This window comes from Heliangelus exortis, chromosome 14 (assembly GCF_036169615.1).
Source record: "Heliangelus exortis chromosome 14, bHelExo1.hap1, whole genome shotgun sequence".
In the NCBI taxonomy this organism is placed as follows: Eukaryota; Metazoa; Chordata; class Aves; order Apodiformes; family Trochilidae; genus Heliangelus; species Heliangelus exortis.
Genome location: NC_092435.1, coordinates 6,053,852 through 6,072,457, shown reverse-complemented (window position 1 = coordinate 6,072,457; position 18,606 = coordinate 6,053,852). Strand labels below are relative to the sequence as shown.

The following is an 18,606-nucleotide window of genomic DNA, read 5'->3' as shown; positions in this document are numbered from 1 at the left end:
ATGATCAGAAAACTGATCAGAATCCAAGCCTCCATCTCTCACGATGTGTGCATGGATGTGTGGGTGCAGGGAGGCAGAGGAAATATGTGAGAGAAGTCATAAAAGCTCCCAGATAATGCTTTCAAAGTATTTCTAAGCCATTGCACAAGGAACAATATACAGAGACTTAAATTCAGCCACAAGGGAACCATTTTACACGGAGAGAAGAATACTCATATGGAAAACGCTTACAAAGAAGCTTCTTTAGTCAAAACAAACAAACAAACACTGGATTCATTTATCTCCTTGCTCTCTTTTTGTGCTGGAATACAGGAGCTTCACAGTGTTCCAGTCTAAAACAGTGGCCCTGGCCTCCTCCTGTCCCTGCTGAGTTTGTCTGCAGAATTCCACTCGAGTCCATTCAGCTGGTGGGGAGCAGAGGGCCCATTTCATGGGAAGACAAGGTAGGGTCTATGGAAAAGCAGCCTGTGAGGGTCAGGGGCTTTCCAAGCCATGGAAGAAGCCAGTGGGAACTGCTAAAGCAACAATGTCCAAGTCAAAACAGGAAGGAACACCATAGATGGCACCAATACTGCTGAGGCCTCCTCTCTAAAACACTTTTTTTTTTTTTTTTTTTTTTTTTTCAAAAAAGAACTACTCTGTGTTTGTCCAAGCATTACTTCCTTATGAAATTGGTCTTTAAAAAAATAATTCCCTGTAATCTGAGAGTTAAAAATCTTCTTTGATACTGCTGAATAGCACCCCTAGTTTTTAGCACGTATTAAACCTGGTAGGGGTGATTCAACTGCATGGGGAGAGGCAGAGCCAGCAGCAGAATGAACAGATTGTAACTCTCAGACAAGGAATGGAACCACAGCTCCCTGACACTGTGAGTGCAGCCAGCACCCATCTGTGCCAGGTGCACATTTGGTTAAAAAGAATAAAACAATAAATGATAATTAATAATAATAAAACAATAAAACTGTGCAGCCCTAACAGCACCCATCTCACACCAAGAGCATCTTTGGCCTCTGAGAGGGAGGAAAGCAAATGGAACACAGTCATCCTAAACCACAACTTGTCAGTGCCCATTCCCTCGTGTAGAGGAAGGGTCCCCCCATAAGCTGCTTGGAACAGCAGCCAGATGCCAGTGGGATAAAGGAGGGATTTCAGATTGATAAATCCCATATTACTGCAGGACATTGAAATTTGGACTATAGTAGCTCTAGCTATTAAGTGCATTAATAAAACCATTACTGGATTTTTGAGTTTTGGTGGATTTTTATCGTTGCTAAATAGCAGTTTCTTCCTTCTCTTCCCCTTTGTGAGTGGGGAACTGGAAGTGTCAGTGCCTGGGTTCTTCTTGGCTGAAGTTCATTTTTTTTTAGCATGGGAATGACCCAGCAAAAGACTGCACATTTCTTAGACCAAAGCTGGAGAGGGAATCAAGACATGTAATGAGGATATTAAATCCAGGCCTGCCAAGGAATCTGGGAAGAGCAGGTGGCAACAGGAAGCAAAATGTCTACACTGAGCTTGGGAAATGGGAGCTGTTCCTGACAAATCTCATTCTTACTGGTGGCAGAGTCACACTTCAAACTCCAAGCAAACATCTTAACATCCATTTAGGAAAACAAAGACTTCAGCCAAAGCTCTCTCCTGCAGTAAGAACCTTGCTCATCATCACTACAACCTGCTCTTTTTCCAAAAGCACTGAGGCCGTTATCAGGAACTTTGCTCTGCCAAGGAGCTTTGCACAGAATAAAATTATCCTGATCTTCTTTTTGGTATAAGGAGACTTTTAAAACTAATCTTTAAAAATAAGCCACGTTTGAGCTGTTTGGAAGAAAAGTATCTATGCAGTGTTGAGTTACTAAGAAATATTTTCACTCTCAGATAACTGGAAAATTATTCTGGATGCTCAAATTTCCCACAAGTGCTGACTTCTAGGCAGGGATCAGAAGGATTTTTAGATCATTACCTAGATTTGAGGAGATGCACAGCACTGTTAGCATAATGCTGTAACTCTCTGTTTTATCTCAACACCACTTGGAACAACACAATATTCATTAAAAGCCACTGCTGGAATATGTTATCAGTACATGATGATAAGATTAAGTTGTTTAGTGCTAGAAGTGATAAGGATTACCATATCAGTGTTTAGCTTGTTGGAATTGTATTTCTTAGTGCCATTGACAGTAATCACATCAAAATTCTGTATATTTTATAGTGATTCAGTAATAATTACTGGATTGTGCTGTAGGCCAATGCTAGAGTCTGCATGGCCAGTGCAGCATTTGCACAATGACTCAGTGTGATGGGATTTGGACCTTGTATCAGTCCCTAATTTGCTTCATTTTCTCCTGGACTATATTTTAAACTTTCAAGATAATATTAAATTCTAAGCTTTTCCTCTAACATATCATCATTGCTTACAAGTGTTAAAAAGATTCTTTCTATTCTGTCATCCAGGTAACTAATAAACATTGGACCATGGACAAACTCAGATCTTGATTCTGTATCTCTTACATTAAGTAATATTGTCTGATTATTCTACATCTAAGGAATTATTCACCCAGATAAATGCAAGTCATGTCGAGCCAAGGCTGAGAAATTAGGTCCTTAGTGTATAGATGGATTAGTAACACAGATTGTTGCAGGTATTTGTCCCAGCAGGAGAATAATAAACAAGAACATGCAGTTAAAGCCTATTTGGAAAGAAGGTTGAATGGTTACAGTAATTTTCATGCCACCAATTTTCTTTCCATCAGCCATGGCAGTTTCAGTCACCACAGGAAACCCACTATAATCTATAACAATATATGCCTTATGCTTTTGGGCTTAGAACAGTATGAAATACTTTTTCATAATTTTTCAAAATCCTATGCATAGATGTAAAAATTTCCCTGTCTCCTTGTTTTAGCTCTTACTCACCAAGACTGGCATAAAGTTAGTTTAATATACAAGAACATTTTATTATTCAATCCTTCAGTGATCAAAGTGATTAGAATCTGTAGGCTTACAGAAAATTTGGGAGCTGCTGTTTTTGAACCAGAATATAAAAATGGTTATCCCAGATTTTAGGCAAAGCCCAGACATGCACAACATCTAGTACTGTGTAATGCTGGATACTTTGGGAAACAGGATAAGAAATGGATTAATGAGTGGTTGCTTCTTCCTCTAACACCCACCCCAGATCTACCAGTGGCTTAAGTATTTTCTGAGCAAGCTTTCTTATTTCTTGTTTTCTTAGTTTTGCATCTGGGTCATCTGCTATTAACCAATTTCAGCTACTATTATTTTGACTAATTTTGATATTTCTTGGACTGAAATGGATAGTATAAAACCCCTGGAATCTTAAATTCCATGCAGTGCCAGGGCTTTGGTGATTTTCACCCGATGATGCCAATATGTGCCCATCAGTGATTTGGTCTGAAACATTTTTGAAAGATTTGTCAGGAACTATCACATGAACACTAAAAGGACAAAATAAATTGCTGTAAAATTAAATTATTCACTTTTCCACAGGGACAGTGGAAAAAAGGACAGTCTTTAAAGGATTAGAATAAATGGGCTACTGCAATCAAACCTGCAAATGCTGCAAAATTGAAAGATGATTGCAAGTGCTGCTGAAGCCATGCAAGGTCAAAATTTTAATGATGTTCCCCTTAAAAATGCCCCAGCAATAGTTGCATGACCAAGCTGAAAATCTGAGAAACAAGGTTAAATGGGAAATAAGACGGATGTTACAGTAACCAATGCTGAAACATTAGCTCAAACATTCCTAAACTGCTCATCAGGGAAAAAGATAACACATTTTCCACAGGGGGCAGATTTTCTCAGCTCAGTTCCTGTGTGCCTAAAGATAAAAGATATGCATATCAAGTAGTATGGATATGAATGGAGAGCAGGAAGGGACAATGCCCCCACTTCTATCTCCAGCTTCCTTTTATCTCTCATGAATTTGTATGTGTTTGGCCTTTTTATTTTAAGTTTACAGCTTCCACTGCTCACCACAAATATACTGCATGTGCAACACTTGGTTTATTTCCCTTCCTGTAATTTATACCTTCTGCTCTGGAGCTCTGCATGTGCAGAATATCAGATGTGTTAAATTGCAAGCACTGAGGCTGGTTGTGTATTTCTGTTGAAATGGAAAGAACAAAAAATACCATCTCATTTGAGAATTAATTTTAGCTGCCCATTCTATTTGTAAGTGTTCCTTTCAGCAGAGTGATTCCTCCCATGCCAATCGTCTCATTTTTTTTTTCAGAGGAACAAAAGTGGATAAATAGACACTGACCCCTTTTATTGCACAGCATGTTAATAAAATTCTGTAAGGAAAATGTATGTACCCTCATCAAAATTCAAAGGCACCCAAACCCACTCACAAGCTCTTTATTTTCACAGATATGGAAGTACAGCCTTGGAACGACACATTGCCTATGGAGCTTTCAAAAAGAACAGAAAAATTACATTCTATTAAGTATTTTGACCATTTCTTTTGCACCACACCTATTGTATCTTATTTGTAGAGAATCAATGTCAACCATTTTAGTGTTATTTTCTGATAGCTGTTCATGAAAGGAAGATGTAAAAAGATATGGATATAGGACAAGGAGTCAAGAAATCTGGGCTGGGTTCTTTTGCTGTGCTGCTTTGTTCATGACGTAACCAGAAACTGATTTCAGTGGCTCAAGTTTTCTCATCTGTAAAATGAGGATAACATCTGAATGTCTCTCAGTGGAATGATGAAAGTTCAGCATATGTATATAACACATTGAGATTACTTAGTGGCAAGGTAGTATTACTATGTATTATAAACACAAAGTTGGGAAATTTGTCAAAGAATGTTTACGGATGTTTTCCCTTTAGCTGCCCTTTTTTAAAAACTTAAAATAATTGGCATTCTATTCTATTAACACTGAGAGAAAAGAACAGACAAAGAATTCTCTGTACACACATGCTAAAGTGGGGAAAGCCATTATAACAAAACAGAAAAAAAGGACCAGGCAAGTCCATGGCCTAAATATTCAAGTTAAAATGGGGCTCTGCTCTGAATTTTTCTAAGGTTCCATTTTACTCTCTTGAAACACTTCATGATATTATGGCTACTTTTTCTGCATTCTTCCCATTTATGGGCTAATTCTGTGGCCCTCTGAAAGGTAAACTTTCTGTTTATGATTTCAAAGGGAGTTTTCTGCACAAGGCCCCAAGATGTTGAGCCACAGATGTTTTCTCCTTTCTCTTCCCAGTGCATAAACCCACAGGCAAAACAAGAAGAGAATATTACAGAATTCACTGATAACCAAATAGACCATAAAATAACAACTAGGTGACAAATTCAAGTTAACTTTCTTCATTTGGAAACATATACAAACCCAATGGTGCTTGAAACACAGGACCTGACCCCTGGTCCTGTCACAAGCCAGTGAGCACCCAGCTACCCAGCAGGTGCAGCCCAGCTCATACATTTGTGACTGTTTGCTTTTGAATCCTGTCAACCTAAATTTCCATAAGACTGATAAATCCCGGGATATGCTTCATCTTTAAACAGGCCACTCAAGCCCAGAAAACTGGGTCTGCTCAGCCTTGAGAAGGCATAGAGGAGACCTTATTCCAGTGTTCCAGTACTTAAAGGGCAGCTACAAAGGAGATGGAGACTCCCTGCTTAAAAGGACTCACACAGACAGGACAAGAGGCAATGGGCACAAGCTCCTCTTGGGGAGATTCTGAACACAAGAGGAAAATCTTTCACTGTGAGCACAATCAGACATTGAAATGGTCTCCCAGGGGAAGTGTTGGATTGCCCAACTTCGGAAAGTTTTAAGTCTCAGCTCGACACGGAGCAGCCAGCATCTCATATAAACAATAATATTACAAGGGTTCGACCAGATGATCCTTGAGGTCCCTTCCAACCTGACATTTTCTGACTCTATGAACTGCCTGCAGCACCTGGCAGCTACAGCCCTTACAAGCTTGCCCAGCTGTGTGTATTTTCCATGGCTTCAGGGCAACCTCGCCCTTGCTACTGCAAGGTAACACCACTGAACCATCTCCAACTTTCATCCACCCATGCGGAGACTAAAACTCAGTGCACCAACTGGAAATTCCGCCTTCTTCCCCCTTGCTTGAGTCTATTCGTTGGGAAAGTGTGTTCATAGACAGACCATTTGTAGCCGCTCAATAGCCTGAGGTCTCTCCCTCTTTCAGAGCTCTCTATCGGAGGGCGATTCATCATCGTTAATGCCGGGATAACGTTTGCAGTTCCTGTGGGGCCATAAATCACCCACCACATGAACTGTGGGCAGCCGCGTGGTCCCTGCCTTGCAGACACGCGTGATGCTCCGAGGGGCCGGGGGTGCCGGCACCGCCTCAAGTCCAGGATCACGACGGCTCCTACGGAGCGGCCTCTCCCAACAGCTTCGACACCTCCACCCCTGGGTGTCCAACCGGGACCCGGAGCGGGATACAGCAAGGACAAGCAAAGCGCCGTTCACTCCACTCCCCCCACGCCACCGGCCCAGGGACAGCCCCGCTCTTCGCTACGCCCCAACGCAGCAAACCCCGCCCGCCGCTGCCTCCCCGGCCCGGTGCGAGAGAGCTGCGAGGGACCGGCACTGCCCTGCCTTGCCCTCCCCTGTGGCGGTGCTGCCGGGCGGTGCTGCCGGGCGGTGCTGCCGGGCGGTGCTGCCGGGCGGTGCTGCCGGGCGGTGCTGCCGGGCGGTGCTGCCGGGCGGTGCTGCCGGGCGGTGCTGCCGGGCGGTGCTGCCGGGCGGTGCGGAGCCTGCGCACTGCGCTCCCGCGTCCCCCTTCAGCCGGGCCGACAGTCCCGGGTCCCGGCGCTGAAGATGGCGGAGGGCGGCGGCGCGCCCCCCTCTCTCCCCTCCTCCTCCTCTTCCTCCTCCTCTTTGAAAGGGCTGCGGGAGCAGATGGGTGAGAGCGGGCAGCGCGGCCCCGGGGATGGGAGGGGAAAAAAAAAGAGAGAAAAGAAAGAAAGAAAGAGGGGTTTGGGGGGACGGGGGAGAGAGATCTGTCCCGGGGTGTGTGGGGGGGGGTGTCTGCGGACCCCGCGCTCCGGCGGCCCAAGGGCAGGGCCCGGTACTGGGGTGCCCCCCCCACCCCCATCTCGCCTTCCTCCCCGCAGTACGCCCGGCCCCTTCCCGGGGCGGGGGGAAACGGGATGTGGGGCCGCCGAAGGCCGCCGAGCTTTGTGTCCGTCCGGCGGCGGGCTGAGGGGCTGCCGGGCCTCCCGCCACCGGAACCGCCCGGGCCCGCTCCCCGACCGCCGGCCAGGACGGGTCTGTGAGGCTGCGGAGCCTCCTTCCACCTCCAGGCGCCGGTTGCTGGCTTGGGACCTCTCGCAGGACCGCTTGGTTACACGAATCTCCCGTTTTTCACCTCTTCTGGTGAAAAGTCTGGGCGGTCTGAAGTTGGTTGTTTTGCTGCCCCTCGCACTCGGGCTGGCAGCGGTTGCAGATGGTTGGTCCCTGTCGTGTGTCCCATGACTGCTCCGAGCCCCAGGAGCTGAATGCTGGGATGGTCAGTGGCATGGATTCCTCATCAAAGATTGGATAACGCCTTAATTTTAAAATTTGGGTTTACTTTTTTTTTTTTTTTAGCTGGTGTCTTAGCGCAACTCTGTTTGGCTTTTGTCCTTGGGTGTGTTTTTGTGCTTATTTATACTGTAGGTCCTTAACAATATATTCTGAAGTTAGTACTGTATGTGCATGGGGTATGTTCCAAACATGATTTCATGGCACATCTTCACATATGATCTTTGGGGGTGATTAGAAAAGATGAGCATTTTCTTCTATCAGACCAAAAAAATAAAGAGAGAAGAAAAGAGAATTGTGGTTTGATCTGAACTATTTAACTTGGACTGTATACAAAATCTGCTCTGACAGCTTCTTGCTTGATTGTTTTCAATTGTATAAAGAGTGCTGGCAAAGGGTCCTGAATGCACAACTCTATCTGGCAGTCTTCTTCAGTGTGTTGTGTGTCAGAAATCTTAATTTATTTTTATTTCTCTCTCAAAATTAAAGACAATCCAGTGCTCCAGAAAGATCTGCCAAAAGATAGAGCTTCTCGTCTGCACAGACCTTGTCTATTTGATCCTTATCCTTCCTGCTAGAACTGCTGAGCTTTCTTTTGTATATTGGATGCACTTACACTGTGACTTCTGAATTTTTCTAAAGGCAGGCACCCACATTTGCTGACGGATGATGTGACCTAGATTTAGTCCCAAAACCAGAGGTGAAATGTTCCTTGAGCCAAGCAGCTCCATCTTCCTTTATATATGCACATGTTCACATCATGTTAAAAAATACAAAAGCAAAACCCCTCACTAGATCCTGGAGAGGCTAGACCTTGATTTGGTTTGGTTTTTTTACCCTGAGGGGCTAGAAGTCACTGAACCAGAACGTAAACTTCAGTTTACATAGAGTGTGTTTCTAGCAATTGTGTGAGAAGATGACCTCATTGCTGATGTGAATTGAAGCAATACTGTGAGAGGCCACTGCAGTTCTGCTCCTGTCTTCTTGCACTCCCTCACTCTCTGGGGAAAGCAAACGTTGTTTAGAAATCATCCTTGCAATCCAGTGGTTAACAGGGGAATTGGCAAGAAAATTGCCACTGTATTTGCTGCCTTTTGGAGAAGTTGTGAGCAGCAACTAAGTCTGATACCACAACTGTGTGGAGAAGATGTAAAAAAATAAGACAGCAGGAGGAGCCTTGTCCCATCCCACACTATGGTTTGACAGGCTCAGAGAAGGACATAACTTGCTATCTTTCTGAGTCCATTTTGCTGTGCAGGGAGCTTCTCAGTTCCAGAATACCTGCTAACTTGAATGCTTGCACCCAATTTCTGCTGCTCTGTGAGCAAGTATGCACTTTGCTGTCTTAATCTAGAGAGCAAACATCTGTGCAAAGCAACAGTGCCATGCACCTTCAGTCATTTGCCTGCAAGCATCTGATTGGGAGTCTCATGTTTAAATACAGTAAATATAAATGAGCAGTATCTTGCTAAGAAACCACAGCTCTGGTAGTTGGGCTGGAAGGTGTCTATATACCTTTTGTATAATTACCTTTTCCATTGGTGACTTTGTGGGTCCTTAATACAAGACTGCTGCACTCTTGTTCCCTTCCTCTGCTTTCTGTTCCCAAGCTCTCGATACTGATTTTGATCAGTGACTGGTGCTGGTTAATTATTTTAGGCCTTGAAAATGTAGAATCTCATGGGGCCCATTGTTAGTAACTTCCATATGAATGTGGTAAGTTTAAAGAGAATCTTTTTCTTGCCAATTCAACTTAGTATTGAGGTAAGACTGGTTTCTCTTTCTGTAAGAAAGGTTTCTTTCTTTGAGAACCAACTGTAATTAAGATTCTGCAGTCCTGCTGTGTCAGTTTTGCAATTCCTTTGCAGTAGTTTTCTGCCCTTACTCACTTGTCCAATCTGATCTCCTTTAGGTAGATGATAAAAAGCAGAATTTGCTGCTAACTGGGAGCCAGTTAATATTTGTCAGTGGTGAATGAACATCACTTTACATTAGAAATTAATTGATTGTACACTAAGTAGTGCATAGTTGTTTAGTCCTGTCTTGTGATCCATAGTTACTGTCATCCTTAAGGGATGAAAAGGAATTTTTGCTTCTGTTCTGTCACCATAAGCACTGCTGTGCTCGTTAAGATTTGAGGGCAGTAGTCAGTTATTTGTGGTTTACCGTGTAAAGGAGGTTTTTCTTGAGTGGTATGGGTAATCAAAACAAAAATACACATAATATAAGCTGGTGTAGTCTGTGGTTATTGTTTATCTTAGTTTTCACTGAAATACTAAAATCTCTTGTCTTTTATAGTATCAGTGATAGAGAATGTGTATTTGCATTTGGCAGAGTTTGACTGCACTCTTGCTAGGATTTTCACCAGTGTATTGAATCACTGCTGTGAAGACTGATCCAAACAGTGTAATAAAATGCAGTATGTACAGATTCCTTCCAAGATCTGTACGATCTTTTGGGTCAGCTGTTGGAAGACATTGAATAAAATGCCTTTTTCAACAAATCTAACATGCATTCCCATTACCTGCATGGCCAAGCCCAGTTTGGATGGAAGTTGTCTAAAAAAGTAATGACTTCTGTCTGGCTGTCTAATCAATTGTTTCTTCCTATGTAAGTGACACTGTTTGGCTTTGTCCTTCTTGTCTGAAGCATGGTGCCTGGTAATGTCTTCACCAGACACATATACACAGAATTGGCATGAGAAGTCTGGATGGGTAACTCATAGTGCAACTTCATTGCTGAAGTAGAAGTGATCAGGAATGTGTAGATTTGTCTGGTCTCTAGGTAAAGAGTTGCAAAACCTAACTTAAAAACTCAAGTTCATACCAGCACCTGTGGATGTACTACAGAGCTCCTTGGCAGAGTCTTGGTGGCAAAGTCCCACAACAGAAGCTGGTGAGTGCTGTCTAGAGAAAATTATTCAGGATCCAGAAATATCTATCAGGTGACTGATTAATTGTTCTCTGCATCAGAGCTGCTTACTGGAAGAGAGAAAGAATTAATGTTCTGATTCAGCTCCTAGGTTGCTCAGAGCCTCAGATAACTTGGCCTGGAACACCTCCAGGGAGGGGGCATCCACAACTTCTCTGGGCAATCTGTTCCAGAGTCTCACCACCCTCATACTGAAGAATTTCTTCCTAAAATCCAGTCTAAACCTATTCCCCTTCAGTTTAAAACCATTTCTCCTTGTCCTATTGCTGGACACTCTTGAAAAATCCCTCTCCAGCCTTCCTATAGGTTCCCTTCAGGTGTTGGAAGGCAGCTACAAGGTCCCCATGGAGTATTCCCTTCTTCAGGCTGAACAATTCAGCTCCCTCATCCTAGGATCCAGTTGCCCTTCTGAGCTGCATCAGCTCACTGCCAACTCATGTTGAGCTAGTCTCAGGGCTACTCTCAACCCACTCTGTACCCAGCTTATAATTGTGCCTGGGATTGATCTGACCCAGATGCAGGACCTTGCAGATGGACTTGTTGGACCTCATGCAGGAGGTCCACTGGTCCATTTTTCAAGCCTGTTAAGGTCCCTCTGGATGGCATCCCTTCCCTAAACCAGTGCCATTTAGCTTTCAGTTACATAGTGTACAACCAGGTAATTCTTAACTGATCATACACTTTTGATGTATTTCCATAAACCTGCCCAGTAATTAAAACTGCTGTAGATATTGGTGATTAACTTGTTAGGATTGTGGTATTCATGGAAGAAAATCAAGTGTTGCTCAAAGTGTTTTCATTTGAAAGAGAAACCCTGGATATAATGCTTCATGAGCCATCTACCTCATATGCAAGTGGTGTTTCCATTGTACATAAATGGACATGAGCTTTTGAGGAAAGCTGGAGAGGTTGCTTGATATTTATTTTCTTCTAAATTATTCTCTTTTTTTGCTTAGTTTCAAACTTCTGCTTTTCCAGGTGAAGGACCAAGCAGTTGAAGTTGCTTTTGAAGTAAATGGCTGCTTTTTTTTTTTTTTTTTTTCCTGCCTTCATAATTCATAGGGAGCTTCTAAATTACTGTTTTATGTATACTTCTCATAATTTACTGCTCATAATTTACTGACACACTCTGCTGTTTAAATGCACTATCTGAATCCTAGGAAGGAGCAGAGGTACTGGGATAGCCTGTGCATCACTTCTCTGGGCAAGTGTTTCAAAGCTTCCAAGTGCTATAATTCCTCTCCCTAGTCCTAGAGGGACTGGCTACAAGAATATGGAGCTCCTGTAGAGATCTTTATACTTAACATAATTTAAGAGACCACATTTATTCATTTGAAAGTATATTCTCTGCTTAGTTTTGCCAAGATAATTACTTAAATGAACATATTTTTGGAGCACAGTGTTGATCAATGATGTCCAGGTTGTGTTGTGGGTATTGAAAACCAAGGACAATTTGTCTCCAGAACAGATCAATGAGTATCACCTTGCTTTCAGATTTTTCTGGAAAACTTTTCTGCTATTGGCTAATTAATTAAGCAAAAATATAGTATCTTTATTGGGTTTTTTTCCCTTTTTGTCCTGCTTAGGTCTTTTTATACCCATTTGTCATTTTTTACCTCCCTGTTCTTAAAGCTCTTTGTGCCGGGGCCTAATTTGTGAGATTCCTACTTTGAAGGAATCTCACATTGCTTGTACTGGGATGCCTCAGAGCTTTCATGTTTTAGTTAGTTAGGTTAAGGATACAGTTTTAAGAAAACTTTAATTCCTTTTACATTTTTTACCACTGTGTTTTGCTTTAGCCAGTAGATTTGGTGCATTAAACACGCTGTGGACCTGTTAGTGTCTCGTGGCACTGTTCTGGTGCAGGGTTGGATTGAGTGATTTGATTTGAGGTTGATTACTTGGTGGTAAATGCCCACACAGTCTCTCTTCTGAAGCAGAGACAGGGTTTGAATGAGCTCTTAAGTTGCCATGAGAAATTCATCAAGTGTAAAAGGCAAAAGCAGTGGTTTTCACTGCTGTCGTGTAAAGGAGCTATTATTATCCTTCCATCCAAAGAAAGCTTAAAATGGTGTTTTCACAGGGTTTGCCTCAAGTTAGTTGTGACTTGCAGTGCTAGGCTGTGTTCTTTGCTGGCATTGTTTGAGCTGTATTAAACAATAGGCAGGCTGCAAACAAGAGGACAAAAGCGTTTACAAGAACATTTTTCCAGCAAGGAAAAGGAACCAGACTGCTCAGGAAGGGGGGAAGTAGTGGATAGCAGTTAGCTGATTTCTACTTTTAGGGATAATGCAATGTAAAATAAAAAGTCATACAATGGAGAAAACAGATGTGAAAGGGGAGAAGAGAGCAGAAGTTTGTCTTGAAGTTACTTTTGCAGTGGCTGTGCAGGAGAGTGAGCAGGACTCAGCTGAAGGTGGCCCCAAGAGCTGGAGCAGAAGAGCAGAGCCAACTGATTTCTGTCTGTGTAGCTGTTGCTGGACACAGAGTTCTGGTAGGAACTGAACTGCTCAGGTCATACTAGAAGTGGGTCTGCACTCCCATCTGCTAAATCAGTCCAGTGTGTCAGGCAAAACATGTTCAGAATCTTGGGTTTTTTCCCTCATGTACTGCAGGAGCCTGAGACATTGAAATGTATTAAGAAAGAAAGAAAATAATCTGTACATAATCTTCTGTGTTTAAAACTCCACTATTTTACCTTTTCTCGTCCTATAGCTGTAAAACCCTTGTCTAGTTCTGTCAGGTTTGGAGTGTTTAATCTGTGAACACCTATAAGCAAGCATTTAAGTTACATCACATTACTGCTACATTTCACAGTGAAGCTACTTGGAATTAAGCAAGGGCATATTAAGCTGCTTTCATTTTAGTCCAGTGTATTAGGGTATTTTGGACTATCCTCTATGCAGAAACAGGTACATTTTGATTTCTGTTACACTTGGGAATGTTCACAAGGAACTTCTAGTCATAGTTCATTGCATTTGCATTGCAGTCAGTGTCAAATATATCCTTAAAAGAAAGCAATTTCTGTTTGGTTTGCAGTTGAGAAGAGTTTGTAGTTGCCAACCCACAGCAACTTTGTGCAGAAATACTCTTTATATCTAAACTGCAATGCTAATGTATTCTGCTGGATAATTTTAGAGAATATAAATACCTTAGTGCCTCTTTCACTGAGAAGCATAATGAGTGTATCAACCTTTACAAACCTTTGGCTTTCCTGTGGCTGTGTCTTATTTAGTCTGGGCTTCTGGACAGCAAAGAAGTAGTGGCAATGTACAATCCTCAGCTAAAGAACATGGTTGGGACTGTGAGGCTTGAATATCCTTTATGTAGGAAGCATCAGCTCTAAAAAGAGGTCATTGTGCAGATAACCTTGGTAAGCAGAGTTATCTGTGCTTAATTACCTGATTAATAACTAATGCTAGGGAGAGCTGGGAAATGATCTCACTTGCATTAAAGCTCGCAGAGCATTCGGAATGTGTGAGTTGGAGAAGTGTCCCCTTTGGAGGGCCTATTTGTACAAGTCGTTATATCAAAAGAGATGGTAAAAGATTGTGTTTTGTTGTTGTTGTTTTTTTTTAAAAAAAAAAAAAAAGTTACAATTGGATCATGCTGAACACAAAGCCTTTTTATGTTGCTTTGGGAAGATGGGGAAGAACCTTGAAGAAGAAGATAGTAGTGAAGGGGAAAGTGAAAAAAAAAGAAACAGCCAGTGAGTGACACTGGAGTATCTGCCATGCTTCTGTTTCATTTCTTTTAAGTGGTGAGTAAAGGACCCTGAATTGTAAAGTGGGGCCTGTTTTCCAAAGAAGAGTCTGGCTTTAATTTGTCAGCCCCATCCACACATTACAGGCAGTCCTTCCTACCAACATTATGCTGGCTTCTCTAAGGGCTGGTGACATCTTTTTATTCACCTTAAGTGTTGGGCTGGCAGTGGCTTTTCCAGTTGGGGATAAAGAGTGCTGTTGGCTGAGCAGTGTGAGCAAGGTTAAAATAAGAGGAGTGACAGCAGGAATGGGGAAGGGCTTCTCAGGAGATGCATTCACAGTATGTGTTTCAATATGTGTACACTCTCTGAGTGTACTCCAGGCTGAACAACTGTGGTCTTTGAGATTGCTCCAGCTGTTACAGTTGTTGGTTTCCTTACAAGAAATAACTAGTATTTGGTTAATGTTGGGATTTTTTTTAATTTATTTTTCTAGCTCTTAATCTGAGTATGGATGTTTAAGGATAAGTAAAAACTTAGACTGTTGCAAATACGTCTCAAGTACTCACTTCTAGAGGTGCTAATTCATATCCTACAAAGGCATGCTTGTGTCAACTATTTTTCTAGTGGGATCAATGTTTGTGATGAACTGAAGAAATCATCCTAAACTGCCTTGAAGAAAAGCAGGTTGTTGTATAGAATTAGCTGCAGAAATGGTCTTAAGGGAAGGAAAGCACAGACAGGTTATAGAAGAGGTATCCTGTGCAGGAAATAAATGTACAATGGAAGTGTGCAAATAGAGTCTGGAATGAGAATGAGACAACAGGAAGATCTTCTGGCCTGCTGAAACTGAGAGACAGCATGCACTGCTTTCTGGAGATTTGTGTGCTTCCCATCTGGTGGCTGCCCAGACAGAACAGGAGAACCATCTGCCTTCCAGCTGGTCCATCCAAAGGTGCCTACTGGGAGGCTCATGTGTTTGGTTGTGGATCCTGTCACTCCTTGTGGCCCAAAGATGGGACGTGGAGATCAACAGGGAAAGGCAGAAAAGGAAGAGAAGATGCAGAGAGGACTCCTCTGTTCCCTGATAGAAGCTTTCTGTGATGTCCACCTGTTTGTGTGAGGGAGCATCCTTTAAACAAGGAGTAATAGTATGAAACCAATACTGGATTTTGAAGCTCTCCAAGTATACACTCTCACATCCGTTTGTCTTAACCTGTGTTAATTAATGAGTGGGAATCAGCTTAGAAATCTCAAACTTGAATGCTGACTTACCCTTGCTTTCCTGGAAGCTTGTACAAAAATATTTAAAGAAGATCTGAACACCATTACTGAAAAGGATTACCAGCAGCCAGACAAACAGTAGCTGGCTGTGGTGGAGCAAGACAGAAATGACGTATTTTGGTTTTGACACAGTTTACTGTAAAATCAGATATATTTCCTGGAAAGATCAAACTCATTTTGATTTATGGGTTGTTTGTTGGCTTCGTTTTACCTGCTTTAAGCTTACAGAAAGCACTTTGATTCGTAACAATGCTTAACATTCAGGAGACTTTGTTTCAAAGGCTTAGCCTCAGATTTTTTTTTTGTTTGTTTCGTTTTGCATAATGAGTCATTAAATCATAAGAACCAGAAGGATTTCTGTGAAAGTCAGCACTTTCTGCTCTCTTTTTTTGGCACAGCACAGGAAAGGAAGAGCAAGTGGGGCAGTGCCCAGCTGGGCCCAAGATAGCAGGAGGGAGGATGGGATGGAAGCCCTAAACCTTGCAAGGGATGGAGCAGTTCGGTCCCTAATGAGGTTTACTAAGAACAGCAGCTCTGTGAGTCCTTTGACAGCCTTGGCAAGGGCCAAGGGTATTAACTCAGTGCAAGGATTGAAATAGAAATAAAGTTTTATTTTTAGTACTGGTCTCTTCAGGGCGTATCAGAAATCTGATCAGTGGAGGGAAGTGCCCTTGTGTTGAGTGCTGGGGAGGTGTGACCATACCTGCATGGCTGGTGGTGTAGAAAGCTGGAACATGGAATCAGGAGAGTCAGCTTTATCTGGCACATTGCCTCCTGCAGCAGCCAATTCCTGGTGCTTCTGTTGGTTTGCTTTATCCATGGTACACTTGGCCAGACACATAGTGCTAAATGGTGATGAGGAAGGAAAACTGCTTCCCAAATTCCCCAACCGTTTTAGGTTCCAAACAGCCCTATTTTGTTATGTGTGAATGCAAATGTTGTTATTTGCTACATGTGTGGCTTGTATTTTGATTAATTTTAGCTGAGGTGTTTAAAGGTAGACGACTGTAAAATAAGCACACACATTATGCTCATCACAAATTATAGCTGTGAAAGCCTTTAGTGACTACTGTGGGAGGGGAAGCTCAGAATAGAAATGAGATTTGATTTGCCTCTGAACTTTTCTTCTCCAGGAAGTAGTGCCTCATGTGACATAGGTTGTAGTGAAATGGCTATTCACTGGTTTCCCATTCTGAGGTATTCTGATTAGTTACAGAAGTGTTTGGCTTGTTTTACAGAGATAGATTTTGTGGAAAATTCTTGTTAAGGGAAGTTGTGCTTCGTGGCAGGCTGCTCCATTCACTATGGAAAACTAGGCAAAAAAATTACAGGTATCTGTGCCAAAGAATATTTTAAAGTATTAAAAATTAAGCTTTCTTTTATGATATTAAAACAAAATATGGTCTGTATTTTTTTAAAGGCTTTTTTTTTTTTCTTTTACTGTAGTAGAATGTGGATTTTGAAAATCACAGTTTCATATTGTAAATTTACGATAAAATTGCCAAGGGCTGGAAAACCTGTCTGTTGACCTGAGACTGGTGAAATTGAGGTTGCACGTCTTGGGGGGGGAGGGGATGCATCTAATGTGATGGCTGTTGCCCTCTTAATAATCTGTGTTCAAACCCCTGCTTGACTTTGAATTCAAACTTTGTTAGTTAAATGGGTTGCTTCTGTGTAACACAAAGGTGCTTTCTTAATGCCTTTATATCTGCTACTTTCAAATTTGTAAGCACATTGTTTCTGTGCAAATAATGAAGCACTGAAGCAGTGTTCCTAAATGTTTTAACCTGACATACAAAAAAACTCTGACATACAAAATCCTTTGCCTAAATATTTTCACCTCCTTGTCCTTTGCAAGCTGAACTGTTTCTGTAACCCACTTTCCTGTTCTATAGAACCTCAAGTAATTTTTTGCAACCTTAATCAGTTAAGGTTAGCTGACTAATTGCTTTGCAGATGTGACATTTTTTTAAATTAATACCCTCTAATAATCAACATTATTCAGGTGGGTTTTTTTTAAATGAAGAAGTAAAACATAATCCCCTGCATGTATTATGATTGGTTTGTTCAGCAAGATTTCTAATAATAGAAGACTTGTGCAAGTAAAATAAGATTAATGTGCCTATTTAAATTGTACCTTGCTCCTTACTGTAACTTGGCTATGGAATAGATGTTTAAACTTTAAGAGTTGAGAAGAATTCTAGTATTGGTTATAGCTAAACCTGGTGTAGGTGTAGGGTTAATTTATTCTGTTGGGCTCATTTTCCAGCTGGGCTGGGCTGAATTGTCTCTGTACAGCTCCTGGCTCTCCTCCTTTGCTGTTGGAGACTGAAGATGAAACGGGGTATCTTTATCTGTCTTAAGTTTAAATAGTATTTGAAAGAGCTTACGTTCTATCAGTCTTTGTGATCTACAAAGGTGTCATTGGATATAAATGCCCTAGCTGTGTATTTTTTCTTTCGTAAAAAACTGTAGTGGACTCTTTTTCCTCAGGCTATTTTCGCATCTGATTGTGTTTAGAATATATAATTTTGTTGTTCTCCACTTCATGATTTTTTTTTTGGGCTGGATTCCCATCCACGTGACATGCAGTAGTGTACAGAATCAGCTTTTTGACTGACTTTTCATCTACATAGTGAATCTGGTCACTGACTTGTTTGAAAAAAACCTCAGAGATATATGGGGTGGAACTGAGGAAGACTTTTGTTGTGTGCTGCAATGAAAAATTAATTCAAGACATGGCAACAGCTGCGGGTGACAATTTAGAGTTGCTGAATAAGTATTGTAATCAGCATTTATCACTGACATCACATGGGATTAAACACTTTGAGGTGATTGTTCTTGGGCACAGCCTTTGGGAGGGTTATTACCATGACACAACTTGTTGTCATGGCAATGCATGGAGAAGAGGGAGACTCTTCCTTCCTCCTTTGCATTCACCATTGCTCTATTAAAGGGAAGCCTGAGATCATTGGCAAGGCTGTGGGCTTCTTGTTTTAAATGTAACACCCAATTCTCCTATTTGTCCTACATACAGTGGTTGGAATCACAGCACATTATGCATTACTTTTGTGGATTGCCTTTTCTGTTTAAAACAGGTGTCAGTTCCTGCTTCCTAGTGTTTGGTTGATAGTGTCATGGGTCCTCTTGTTG

At 41.9% G+C, this 18,606-nt stretch overlaps 1 protein-coding gene across 1 annotated transcript in view; it reads left to right on the top strand.

The window, feature by feature from the left end:
• The first annotated feature begins 6,750 nt into the window (after nt 1-6,750).
• MAP7D3 (MAP7 domain containing 3) overlaps nt 6,751-18,606 on the top strand; it is a 46,349-nt gene continuing 34,493 nt past the window's right edge. The window contains exon 1 of the mRNA XM_071758036.1: nt 6,751-6,915. Within this exon, the coding sequence (XP_071614137.1) occupies nt 6,831-6,915 (85 nt within the window). The 5' untranslated portion in view covers nt 6,751-6,830. The remainder of the gene's footprint in view (nt 6,916-18,606) is intronic.